This window comes from Rhinoderma darwinii, chromosome 8 (assembly GCF_050947455.1).
Source record: "Rhinoderma darwinii isolate aRhiDar2 chromosome 8, aRhiDar2.hap1, whole genome shotgun sequence".
Taxonomy (NCBI): domain Eukaryota; kingdom Metazoa; phylum Chordata; class Amphibia; order Anura; family Rhinodermatidae; genus Rhinoderma; species Rhinoderma darwinii.
The window spans coordinates 9,176,339-9,189,835 of record NC_134694.1 but is presented as its reverse complement, the minus strand read 5'-3'; the positions used below and the strand labels follow the sequence as shown (position 1 = coordinate 9,189,835).

The window sequence follows — 13,497 nt, the reverse complement described above, 5'->3', positions numbered from 1 at the left end:
CTTTGTTACATAGGAGCAGTGACCATTCGTCTGCTGCGGGGCCCCATACGCAGTAGGGTTCGCTGGACTGTTGTTTTAGACACATGTCCAGTAGACACCTGGTTGATTTTCGCAGTTCCCCAGAGCAGGGGTACCGGAGCAGAGCCTTTACTAGCGCTCTGCCCGGGACTTCAGCTCTGCTCCGGACATCACTACCCATATATGGACAGTGATATTAGGAGCAGAGCAGGAGTCCCAGGCAGAGTAATAGTAGTGCTCTGCGGCTGCCCCTGACAACACTGTCCATATATGGACAGTGATGTCAGGGGCTTCTCCTGAGGTGGAATCCCCAGCTAGCGCGTCGAAAATGCTCTGGCTGGGGATTCCACTCCTAAAGGGGAACCCCAATGGCGCTATCTACAGGGAGGGCGGCTGTGTGGCACTACCAGGGAGTGTGGCTGTGTGGCACTACCAGGGAGGGGATGTGTGGCATTACCTGGGAGGAGGGGCTGTGTGGCACTACCTGCGAGGGGGTTGTGGGGCACTACCTGGGGGGGGCTGTGTGGCACTACCTGCAAGGACGGGGCTGTGTGGCACTACCTGGGAGGGAGTGTGGCTGTGTGGCACTACCAGGGAGGGGATGTGCGGCATTACCTGGGAGGAGGGGCTGTGTGGCACTACCTGCGAGGGGGTTGTGGGGCACTACCTGGGGGGGCTGTGTGGCACTACCTGCAAGGACGGGGCTGTGTGGCACTACCTGGGAGGGGGGCTGTGTGGCACTATCTACTGAAGGCACTACATTTATGGGGCTACAAACTGGGGGCCTAACTTCTATATGGGGGTATAACGTCTATATGTGGGCAGAAAGTGACGTTTTCTGACATTTTACTGCCGCCGTGAGTTCCCCCGCAAAGGGGCCTACTAAGTCTGTGTCGCCCAAGGGCCCACATAAACCTGGAGCCGGCCCTGCCACCGACGATACACTTTACCACAGCAGCACGCAAACAGTTCACAAACTGCGCTGTTCGAGAAACACTGCCACCCTTATCACAAAAACCAATGATCCATTGCTAAAACATCTTCAGACAGCCTATAGCACATCTTATATACCGACCAAGCCAGCAGACACATCACTTTCTTCTTGGGCTCGACTGTGTATGTCTCCAATGCAGGAGCCATTTTGTTGTAGTCTCAAGAACTAAAATGAATTATGATTAGTATACAGAAATATGGCGGCCGTAGAGACACATTACAGCGGGGTGGGGGGCGCTCTAGAGGTAGAGAGTTCTAGTTAGAGGGCGAAATGTAATGATCTCACTGGTCTATTGATGACGAAACCGATGACGTCATTCCCGGATGTTCTCCAGCTTGAGTAGAAACAACGGCAGAGGGAAGCCCGGGACATGGAGGAGGAGGAGGAACGGGAGGTGGTGCGAGTTCGGGTCCGGGTGAGTGGGGGGCCCTGGGTTGACGTGTATTATATGCAGAACATCACTTGTCCCAATGACGTTATGTGGCAATGTTTATAGCGTTCTCCATGTACAATGCCCCTGCAGATAGAGAGCCTCACAGTGATTGTATTCACCCCATAATACTACCATTTCCCACCCTGTTCACTGTGCCCCATACCCAGCCCAGTGTACTGTGCCACATACCCAGCCCAGCCTAGCGTGCTGTGCCCCATACCCAGCCTAGCGTGCTGTGCCCCATACCCAGCCTAGCGTGCTGTGCCCCATACCCAGCCTAGCGTGCTGTGCCCCATACCCAGCCTAGCGTGCTGTGCCCCATACCCAGCCTAGCGTGCTGTGCCCCATACTTAGTGTACTGTGCCCTATACCCAGCCCAGTGTACTGTGCCCTATACCCAGCCCAGTGTACTGTGCCCCATAGCCAGCCTAGCGTGCTGTGCCCCATAGCCAGCCTAGCGTGCTGTGCCCCATAGCCAGCCTAGGTTACTGTGCCCCATATCCAGCCCAGCTGCAAAGCCAGCCTAGCATGCTGTGCCCCCATACCCAGCCTGGCGTGCTGTGCCCCCTGCACTGTTATACTGTATTGTGCCCCTCCCTCCATATTGCACTCCATACCCACCGCACTGAACTGTTCCATATACATACCCCTGTTTTGAACTTTACCCTCATACCCACTGTACTGTATCCAGTACCCACTTGAATATGCCGTAATTTATATACACCCCCACATTCTGTAGAGCTGGATACAAATTCTGTACCCGTATTACCCCCCTGTCCCGCACTTACTACCGTCATCTGTGGTACATGCTGCTAACCCGTCCTCCTCTGGATCACCGATCTTATAACTGCTGTTACGTCCTGCTGCCCCTATATGTATACTAACTCCATAGCACCCCACACGGGGCCTCAATATCTGTTGCCCCCACCCCAATGCTTTACACTGCAGATTTGCTTGTTTGGATTGACCCCCATAACTCCACATCTAGATTCTGCCCCTACCTCCTGTATTATTACATTCACAGAACCTACATCATACGATCTATTCCATGCCATCAAGGGCAGACATATTGCATGAGTCTGCCGACCACGAGAAGTGTCTGGCACATGATATTGGCTTTGTTTCACGACAAAGAACATGTAGACGACTACGCTATTGATTCAGTCAAAATGACAGAACCCCTGCACAACGGAGATAAACGGAAACCATTGGCACCGGATCCGTCATCATTGAAATCAATGGTGATGGAAACTGAAACCTTTGGTTTGTGTCAGTCGGGGTCCCGGTCCAACGGAAAGCTCCGACGGAACGGAGCCCTAGCGCAGATGTGAACGAAGTCTAAAAGGGTTTTTCTGGGACTATATTATTGATGGCCTATCTTTAGGACAGGCCATCAATATCTGATCGGGGTTCCGGCCGCAGGCACTTTTGCCGATCAGCTGAGTGAAGGGGCCCGCTTTTGTTTACCAGGCACAGCGCCGTATATTTTGTAATGGTTGAGCCTGGTACTGCAGCTTAGTCTTATTCAAGTAAATATTATAGTCTTGGAAAAGCCCTTTAAGACCTGCCCATTAACTAAACCTCAACCCCCCTCAAACCTACAGATGTTTTTTTTAACCCTCCATGTCCTATTACAGGGCACCTGTGCCCTGTGGTACCTATGTCCTTGTAGCTTTTCTCTGGGCTGTTGCTGCTCCATACACACTTTGGGGGATTGCAGCTACAACCAGACGTGTTACTTCATGGATTGTATATATACTGAGCTTTCTATCGGGGGAGCAGGGCTTCTTTTCATCCCCCATCACTTTGAGGGTTAGTTTTATGGGTGCACTAATTCCGCTGTCTACTACACTTGCGTCCACCTCTCACCATCTACTCCCTCCTTTATTTTTGTCTCTTAGAAATGTGAGGGCGTCTTACAGCCCGAGTCTCGCTCCTTCGCCGTGGACCCCCAGATCACCTCATTGGACGTCCTTCAACATATTCTGATCCGAGCCTTTGATCTAAATGGGTGAGCTGCTTTGTATTTTAGACCCCCCCCCCCCAAACTACACCCTGTCAGGATACATTCATTATACTTCATGCCATGTTCTATAGAGTAAAAAAAATTACGTTTTGCTCCCTTATCCTAACATCCAACACAATACCACCCACATTATAAATCGACCCCGCTTCCATCCGCCATATTGCTAGGGGCAGCGTCATTACTTGTTTGGGTGAAGAGGCGTTTCTCTGCAGGGAGAGACATAAGTGACTGTATATATATATATATATATATATATATATATATATATATATATATATATATATATATATATATATATATAGCCATATTTCACCGCAAAGACCCCACCGACCACTAGAGCAGCGATCCCGAGTCCTCCCCGTTTTGTCCTCACTCCATGACCATAGTAACGGACCGCCATTGAACACTAGAACGGGGGTCCGAAGACCCCTGTTCCTCCTCACAGCATGACAGCAGTGCCTAGGAGTTTAGATGGAGCGACGGTCAATCATGCGCACTTCTGCTCCATTTATTGTCTATGGGCCTGATGGAAACAGAGCGCTGTACTCGCCCATCCCCGTCAGTCACATAGACTTTAAATGGACTTTATCTTGGCACAACCCCTTCAAGGTAAGATTCGTATAGGAAAACATGGTTTCTTTTTACCGTTCACCGGCAAGGTGCTTGTTGAAATCAGGTTGTGGCTATGAGCCTTATCACTGGTTTTCTTTGCGTTATGTTGTATATACGTAGGGATTTTTCAGTCCCTAAAAATTGATGGCTTATACTCCGGATAGGCCATCAATAACTGATTGGCCGCGGTCCGACTCCCGGGACCCAGGCCGATCAGCTGTTTTGAACGGGGTGCAGCGCTCGTACTGATCAGCAGGGGTCCCAGGAGTCGGACCCTGACCCATCAGCTAATTTTTAGGGACTTGAAAACCCTTTTAATGTATGTGTGGAATTTATAGGTTGACATAAAACACTTTTCACGTATAAAATTATTTACAGGAAGAACTTTGGAATCAGCTACTTGGGCCGTGATAAGCAGGGACACGAGATCTACCTTTCCCTGATGACGGACTGGGACTTAGGAACCGCGTTCGCCAGTGCATCCAAGCCGTACCTACAGCTGAAGCTAGATATCAAACCATCTGAGGACAGTAGGTGGCCAGAATAAGAAAAGGGTGATGGCAGGAATAATCACAGTGTTCCTCCATGATAAGTGGCACCAATGGGATTTTAACCCTCTCTGTCACCATTCCTAAGTCTGCTCTGTGTTATCCACTCCTTAGGTCCCTTGCTGGAAGACTGGGATATAATCAGCCCTAAAGATGTCATTGGCACAGACTTGTTTTTTGTGGATAAGCGGACGCTCAGCGCGGCTCTGCCTTTCACTCAATCCATTCTGTCCCAGGTGAGACCTGCAGTGTGTACCTTATAGTCAAGAGATTTTTCTTACAGTCACATTTAGTGTAACAAGAGGTCACTGGGGAGATTTACTGAGCAAAATGCAGCAGAATTCTAGCATAAGTTGAGCAAAAAAAGTGGTGTACATTGTATGCGCCAAATTTATTGTGTTTAAGGCCTCATGTACACAACCATGCTTTTGCGGCCGCAATCTATCCGCTTTTTTGCGGATAAATTGCAGACCTATTAATTTCTATGGCTCTATGCACACAACCGTGGTTTACAGGGATCCGTGCAGGGGCCGCAAATCAGGACGGCAAAATATCAGGACGGCAAAATATCAGGACATGTCCCAATTTGCAGACTCACCAATACTGATGACACACAACAAAGTTTTTTTGCTGTTTGATGGACCGCAAGGGACTCGTGGTTTTCGGACCACGGAACCAATGCGGTCGTGTGCATGAGGCCTTAGACACTTTTTGCACCTTCTTAGACAGTTTTATAAAGTGTCTAGCAAAAGGAACGTTGCTTGGAGTAGTCGGAAAATGCATCAGATTTGTGAACAGCGTGCAAAATATTGAAATAAAGTACGCCGGCCAAGAGGTGGCATAAGGAACAGAAAAGTGTCTACCAAAATGCGCCAAATTTATCAGAAAGTGGGCACCTGTCTGGTCTAGTGTCACTCTTCATGATGGTATTAATAAATCTCCCCCATTCTTGACTATGTCCTTAGATTCTGCTTTTGTATCTGCCACGCTACAGGTAGGTCGTACAATCTCCAAGATGCAGCAAGCCCTGAGCTGGACTTATGGAGAAGATGTGAAGCCTTTCAAGCCACCGCTGAGTGATGTGGAGTTCCACACCTACCTGAACCATGAGGGACAACTCTACCGTCCCGAGGAGCTCCGTCTGCGTATATACCATGGAGGTGTGGAGCCTTCGTTGAGAAAGGTGAGGGTTCGCACATACTCAATGTTCATCAGCAGGGGCGTTCTATGAGTCCGCTTTGTCCAGCGTTGCCTGTTTTGCCAGTTCTTTCCAGGACATTGAGTTTGCTAACCTACACATATTTTGGGTTCCTTGTTCAAACCTCCCCTCCCATAGATGTCATATGTGTTTGTGACACATTAATTTGAGGATATGTCCTTCACTACACCAATGTGTGTCATGTGACGTTCATTTACGGCATCAGCACTATATAGTTAGCGCAAAGCGTCGTATGTGTATGCCATGGGGACGGTGCAGGCACAGAAGCTTGACACCGCGTCATACACCGTGAATGTCAGCTGTGTACTACTGACACTTCTGCAAGAGCTGGGATCAGAGTAACTCTGACGCTGGTTGTTTAACGCCTATGATGCTGCGGTCAATAGTAACTACAACATCTAAGTGGTTAGACAGAAGGGACCCGTTCATTGGGCATCCTCATGACACGATCGGTGATGAGTTGCCGTAGCAGCTAGAGGCCCAAAGAAGGCCCCGAGGTCTGCCATGTGTTTATGCCTATTAGGCCCTGCCTCCAGCCAGTGACCGAGATAATACATTAGTAGTGCAAATATATTATGTAAGCAATCGCATGGTCAAGTCCCATAGTGAGACTAAGAAAATAAATGTAAAAAAAGTTAAACAAAATGTTCAGGAAAATAAAATAATAAACTTTTTCCCCTTTCAAAATTAATAAAACAAGTCAAAACTGGTACTTCGTATTCGTAAGGACAGATACTATGAAACGCGCACATTATTTATCATTGATGGTGAACAGCGAACAAAAACAAACATGGTGGAACATGGGCCAAAGTTTGCTGTGTCCTTAGAATAGGGTAGGTGATAAGTGTTTGATCGCTGGGGGTCCCACCTCTGAAACCCCCACCGATCAAGTGAACGGTGGTACCGAATCCCCTTATGAGTGGAGCGGCAGGTCACGCATGCGCCATGCCGCTCACTTCATTCTCTATGGGACTCCTGGAGATAGCAATGTACTTGGCTATCTCCGGCAGTCCCATAGAGAATGAATTGAGTGGCATAGCGCATGCGCCCTGCCGCTTCGTTCATAAGGGGATTCGGGACCACCGTTCACTTGATCGGTGGGGGTTTCAGAGGTGGGACCGCCAACGATCAAACACTTATCACCTGTCCTATAGATAGGTGATAAGTTGCTGTGGTGCGACAACCCCTTCAAGGACTTAATGGATAAATTGTCAAACATCAACCACAAGGAGGATTTTGTTACAGTGGCATTATGTCTGTGGATGGTCGATGATCCCGTCAGTTCAGTAATATTGCGTTTGCTGCTTCTAGAGAGATTAGACCGGCCACAATGTCTTAAAGTAACCCATCTGCCTGGACTTAAAAGTCGCAGTTACGTATGAATTTGTTTATTCCCTATGATGTAAGTCACGTTTTTCCCAGAGGGGGTAATAGTCGGCCTTCTTTCATGTGTCTGTGGCTTTAAGTTGTTTTATATTGAAATTAATAGGATGTCTATGTAATGCATGCCCGTGCCTGTCCTATATAGCGTCTATACCTACTTGTTGACAGTAGGGGCGCGCACACACACACACACACACACACACACACACACACACACACACACACACACGCCTTACAGCATACATAAAATTCACGTGATTTGATTACAATTAGTCACTAGATGTTACATTCCTCATAGAAAATGTTAATAGACTTCCCTATTATATATATATATTATTGCGCGTATTAATTTGTCCCTTTTTATGTATTTTCCCTGACATCTACTAGTTCTGAAATTCCCATACCCTGTTGTTCCTGTATTCTCCTATGTTCTCTTTGATCAGGTCGTCTGGCGCTATCTCTTGAACGTGTACCCAGATGGTCTGACTGGGCAGGAGCGTATGGATTACATGAAGGCTAAAACCCGAGAGTATTACCAGCTGAAGAGTGAGTGGAGAGCGCGGTGCAGTCAGGAGGACTTGGAGTTTATCCAGGGCAACGTCATGAAGGATGTCCTGCGCACAGATCGTACTCATCCCTATTATTCAGGTTCGGAGGACAACCCTCACCTGCAAGCCTTACACGACTTGCTAACCACATACGCCGTTACCCATCCACAGGTGTCTTACTGCCAGGGCATGAGTGACATCGCCTCACCCATCCTAGCTGTGATGGACAATGAAGCCCATGCTTTTATCTGTTTTTGTGGCATTATGAAGAGGTTAGAAGGGAACTTTCGCATGGACGGGGAATGCATGTCTGTGAAATTCGCACATCTCAAACTGCTGCTGCGCTACTCTGATCCAGAGTTCAATGCTTACCTAATGTCTCGGGGGGCAGATGACCTCTTCTTCTGCTATCGCTGGTTACTTCTAGAGCTCAAGAGGGAATTTGCTTTCGAGGACGCCCTGAGGATGCTGGAGGTGATGTGGAGCTCGTTGCCACCCGATCCTCCAGAGAAAGAGGTGGAGTTGATAGGACCACCATGTGCTCCGGGGGAATGTCCAAAAAACACACGGAGGAGACACATGATGCGTCCTGACCGTGGGCTGAGCCCAGAAGGTGATGAGGAGGTATCGACGGCCCATGTAGCGAAAGAACAACCAGAGATTGCGATGGAAAAAACAGAACCTGATGGACCGCAAGGATCGACACCTGTACGGTGTCCGATGTTTAAACAGGCCAGCTTTGGAGAGTTTAAGTGTTATGGTGCTAATGATGGTGGGTTGAGTTTTGAAGGGGATGATCTGCCTGCGACCCCTGTCCTCCAGATTCGGCGGTCCACTGAGGAGGAAGATGATGAACGATTTTGGGAGCAAGAGCCTCTTATTAAACCTGACTCGTTGGGGGTCACCAAATCTATGTCCGCTCCTTCACTCTCCTCTTGCACCCCTACGTCCCAAAGCCCCACATCTCTAGCTATGTCAGAAACCATTGAGTCCACCTCTGCTGCTAAGGATGAAGAAGAGGTTCAGCTAGAAGGTGAGCAAACTGCGGCCAGTTCACCAGCTCCGATCAGCCTACCCCCACCCCAGGAGTTCGGACGCGGGAACCCCTTCATGCTCTTTTTATGTCTTTCTATCTTGTTGGAGCACCGTGAGCAAATTATGAAACAAAACATGGGTTACGATGAGCTGGCAATGCACTTTAACCGCTTGGTCCGAAGGCACAATCTAAACCGCGTTCTCCACCGCGCCAAAGCTCTCTTTGCTGATTACCTACAGTCTAAAGTGTGGGATTCAGAGGAAGGAGATGAGGCAGCGGCAGAATCCCCTTCCACCTCCTGACCCTTCATTCATTCACCTTAGATTCAAGAGCCCACGAAATTGCCAGACGAGACGTGTTGTGTTGCTGTGGTCAACCGCTTTAGTCCGAGGCAGTTTTAAAAGATGAAGATCTGACAGTCTAAATCATTAAAATTGTAAAGTCCAATTAGAACAAAAAAATTCATGGGTTTTATAAAACTTTCTGACGCAAAAGCCTTTTAAGGCCTTGAACCTTCAATCGTGGAGCTGTCCACCCAGGCCTCCGAGACCACTTATATATTTCCCATATATAAACGCCTGTGGTTTTATTTTTATCCTGCCCCGTGATTGGAAACCATCGTCAACTTGCAGGAAGACCTAAACATTGTCGCAACAAAGCCAGAACGAATATAAAGCCTAGATGAATATTATAAGCGGGGGAGGGGATTGCGAGCTGAGAATACACATGATTTAGGCTCTTAGGTCAGGTCTATGTGATATGATGACTATCCTTTATCCCAAAAATATTAATATCCATACATTTAATGTAACCTTAGTATCATAGGAAGATGTATGAATTAGTTTAAGAACTATATGGACTTCCAGCCAGGTAAGACATGAATTGATAGAAATGGACCTCGGTCCCTGTGTCTGGGTTATTGATCGTGAACTATGATCGCAGGCGGGTAGAGGAGTCTTGTAGCTTAATTTAGAGCCGGTAGTTGCTATATACATTGGTAAGTATTTTATAAGGGATTTCGATTGCAAAAAATCCATTCTAGTATACTTACTATCTTCTCCAGCCGTTGGTCCAGTGTCATGGCTAGGCCGCAGTAACCTTTTGTCCTTAGTCATTTAACTTCATGTGACCTTCATGTTGTCTATATTGGCGTGATATTATGTTGCTGTGTCCTATGGATGATGAGGTCACGTGATGTTAAGTCGCCATGGATGAATTGTCGCTGTGATCTAGTCCTAAAACTGGACCGACAGAGGAAGAATTTAGATGGTAAGTATATTCAAAATGGTTTTGTTCTATTTCCTGATAACCCCTCCTAGTTCTACCGCCTCTTAAAGGGACCTGGTCCTCTAGTCAATGCTGAGGTTATCTCTTCTTATTTGATAAATTGCATTGCAGGGCTAATAGAAACCCTGGAATATTTCCTGAAAATAATACTCGGAGGCGTCTCAGGCAGAGAAGAGTCCCGCTCGGTAATGTGCAGCTTTTCACCCAATCACGTGACCCGTATGGGGCCGTACTTCTAATCTGATCGGTTGAAGATGGATTCTTCCCTGCTGGGACTTCTCATTTACAGTGTCATTTACAGTAGCAGCAGAAATGATTTTGAGGTTTTGGTGCCCCCTATAGAGCAATTTATATAAAGCAATAACCCACGTTCCTGCATAGTATAGAGAAGCTGTACACATTTGTGATTTTAAAGGGGTTTTCCCTGAACGGCAAATAATTTGATTGCTGGGACCTCCACTGATCGTGTGAACGTGGGTCCTGAACTCTCAGATCCTTCTCGCTACACCCCACAGTGCGGAGGAGCTTGAATGGAGCGGCGGTCCATCATGCGTCTGCCGCTCCATTCAGTGTCTATGACTTTGAATGGAGCGGCAGTGCACATGCTCGACTGCTGCTCCATTCGATGTCCTCCTCACTGCGGTTGAGCAACGAGGAGGATCTGGGAGTTCGGGACCCCTGATCTCATGATCGGTAAGGCCCCCAGCGATCAGAAAATGATCACCTCTCATATGGATTGGTAAATTATGATTCTGAGAAAACCCCTATAATAGGGAAAAAGTGCTGACACGTGAAATAAAGGCAATGTGAGCGATGCCCTAACTGCGGAACTATGTATGAGATAAATAGTAACTAAAGGGGTATTCCCATCTTGTAAAGTGATGGTATACTGCTAGGATATGCCATCACTTTTATGATGAGTGGGGGTCTGACCTCTATTACCTCAATAATCCTGAGAATAAAGGGGCCACAACGCTGATTTAGCTCTGCATCTCCTGCACAACGGCACTCCGGGGAACTGTAGTTGGCCTAGTTGGCTTGAATGGGGGCACTACAGTTCCCGGCACAGTAGGCGGCCAGGGTACTGCTGATCATGGAAAAAAAAGTAAAAGGGGACGCAGTGCAAAATCAGAGGTCGGACCCCACCGATCATAGTGATGGCATATCCTAGCCATATACCATCACTTTATGAAGTAGGAATACCCCTTTAATTCTTCTTTGAAGCAGCATTATTATTGCCCAGTGTAAAGTCCATTTCAACTCCCAGCAACTACAAGGATAGTTCGTCTCCAGAATATCTTGTTTGCTATGTCTAGTGTGTAAGCTTATTCTGGGCCTGACGATTATCCAGCTGTAAAATAACCATGCAAAACACCGGAAACAGTCAGCAAGCCGATATCCTAAAGAGGTGTAAAATGTGTAACTATATACTATTATTTTATCATGTACTGTATTATTTTTATATAATGTGGCCTTATGAACACTTATGTTACGGTTTATTTGCTGGAGACCAGAGTACACGAGGACGGAGGCGTTTAAGGTTTTTATGGAGAATTTTTGGCCCGTTGTAAGGTTTGGACTTTGCCTGCTAAACTAATGTATCACTCCGTGAGATCTCCTTTTAAAGTTTTGTGTTTACGCCTTAGGTTTGGGCTCCACTGCGATATTATATACCGCGATTGAAGGGTATCGTCGGTAACAGGTCCCTAACATAATTACCCATAAAATCAGCTTGATCTCTGCAATGATAGTTTTGCTCTTGTGCTGCGTTTTTGACGTGTCTTGCCAAGTAAGATGCACAATAGGGTTTTCTAGATCGAAAGGGTTATAAATGATCGGGGCTAGAGCTTCTCTGTCAGTATATCATACAAGTGGACACCAGGGGGAGCCAGAGTACAGGCTTTGTATTTGGAGGGGATGGTATTGCATTTTTTACAACCTCTTTTGACGTGTTTTTTCTTTTTTTTAACTTGATTAGCTCATGGTTTCAATTCTGTGCAGGAGGGCCCATCGTATTTTATAAGCGTTCCTAAAAGAACCGAGATTGTAAAGACATAATGGCACCAAATAATTGAATACGGTGGTATAAAAGCATTTTCTAATTGTTGTGGCCGCACATAAATAACACAAATACTACATTTACAGAATTGGGAGAAGTTACTGTCATTTTTCAGTTTTACATACAGTAATATATTCATAGATACCTGATGCATCAATTTCAATTTACATATTATTGCCCTTTTAATTTTATCCCTCTAGATCTTATATGATGAAGTCTTGTATTGCGCAATTGCATCTTTGCCCACTAGGTGGCAGCAAAGTTCTCTTACTAGTTCTATGGCAGCTATAATAAGCTGCTTGTTGGAACTGTCTAATTAAAAGGCATCGTCTCCCAGACAGGTTTCCTTTTAGATTGGTTTATTTATACAACTGCCAATCAAAGCTGAACAAATTAATGGAAATTGCCCTTGACTAAAAAGTGCCAGATGGGGGCCAGAAGTGACACATATGAGTGCAGTTGCACCCTCCTATTCAGCGCCTTTAAAGGGTCTCTTCCCATGATAGATTTGTAGGTGGATATGCCTTTCAATAGTGGGTTGATGGTTGCGGCCTGATTTTTACGGTGCGTGGAGGATGTGGGTGTATTCCTTTACATAGACCATATTGTAGGGGGGGGGGGGGGTTCCGTCAGCCTAGGGGGCAGTGGTTATAGTAGAATAGGTTGGGGCGGGACAGATAGTGTTAATTTTCATCCGTTTAGCATTGTGTAGACTTTATAGAATTGTCGAACTAGACATCATTTATAGTATCTGTAATCTGCCAATATACTGATACCAAATCTAGAAAACAAAAAGTAGTTTGACCATATCTGCCATGAATGGACCATTACCGGGTACAAATCGTGTTTCGTCTAGATATCCATCGCTATATCCTGTACTCTACAACATAGGGGGGAAATATTGTTTTATGGTCAGGACTCTAATATGGGGGATTATTGTAAAAAAAAAACTTTTATTTATCCAAATAAATGCCCGTAGGATCCACAAAACATACACTACGTAATATTTAAAGGGTCCCATGCATTCATGTGAGATGCCAGTCCCGCCTAAAACCGTGGGGTCCCTAATCCAGGTCAATGTTCATTTCATTCCAGCCTTTTATTTTCACACGGGCGTTGTGCCTCTTATTTATTTTGTATTTGGTGGTGTTTTTGTACTTTGTATTTTATTTATATTGCTGCTTTTCTTCTGTTTAATTGGTTTATGCCAAAGAATGTTTTTTGTTTTTTTTTAAAAATGCACATGTATAACAAGGTATAGGATTCAGCAAGGGATTATGCTAATGATGATGACTTATTGTTCCATTAAGGAGACGGAACTTAAAGTTGTTCTC

General features: G+C 46.3%; 1 protein-coding gene across 2 annotated transcripts; it reads left to right on the top strand.

Moving 5' to 3' along the window:
• Positions 1-1,274: 1,274 nt before the first annotated feature.
• Positions 1,275-12,770, top strand: TBC1D25 (TBC1 domain family member 25). 2 transcript variants are annotated; one of them, XM_075834945.1, is made up of 6 exons: positions 1,286-1,427; positions 3,347-3,456; positions 4,462-4,613; positions 4,746-4,867; positions 5,626-5,814; positions 7,677-12,770. In XM_075834945.1, the coding sequence occupies exons 1-6, from the start codon at positions 1,383-1,385 to the stop codon at positions 9,117-9,119; spliced, it is 2,061 nt and encodes a 686-aa protein (XP_075691060.1). In that variant the 5' UTR covers positions 1,286-1,382; the 3' UTR covers positions 9,120-12,770. The 2 variants fall into 2 exon arrangements, with proteins under 2 accessions (XP_075691061.1, XP_075691060.1); XM_075834946.1 differs by lacking the exon at positions 3,347-3,456 and having other exon boundaries at positions 1,275-1,427.
• The last annotated feature ends 727 nt before the right edge of the window (positions 12,771-13,497 follow it).

What these genes read in the sequence shown, in the direction of transcription:
- TBC1D25 (XM_075834945.1), top strand. Translation starts at nt 1,383, where the DNA reads ATGGAGGAGGAGGAGGAACGGGAGGTGGTGCGAGTTCGGGTCCGG. An exon ending in TGGTGCGAGTTCGGGTCCGG is followed by an intron (nt 1,428 to 3,346) that starts GTGAGTGGGGGG and finishes TTTGTCTCTTAG; the next exon opens with AAATGTGAGGGCGTCTTACA. An exon ending in TGGAGCCTTCGTTGAGAAAG is followed by an intron (nt 5,815 to 7,676) that starts GTGAGGGTTCGC and finishes CTCTTTGATCAG; the next exon opens with GTCGTCTGGCGCTATCTCTT.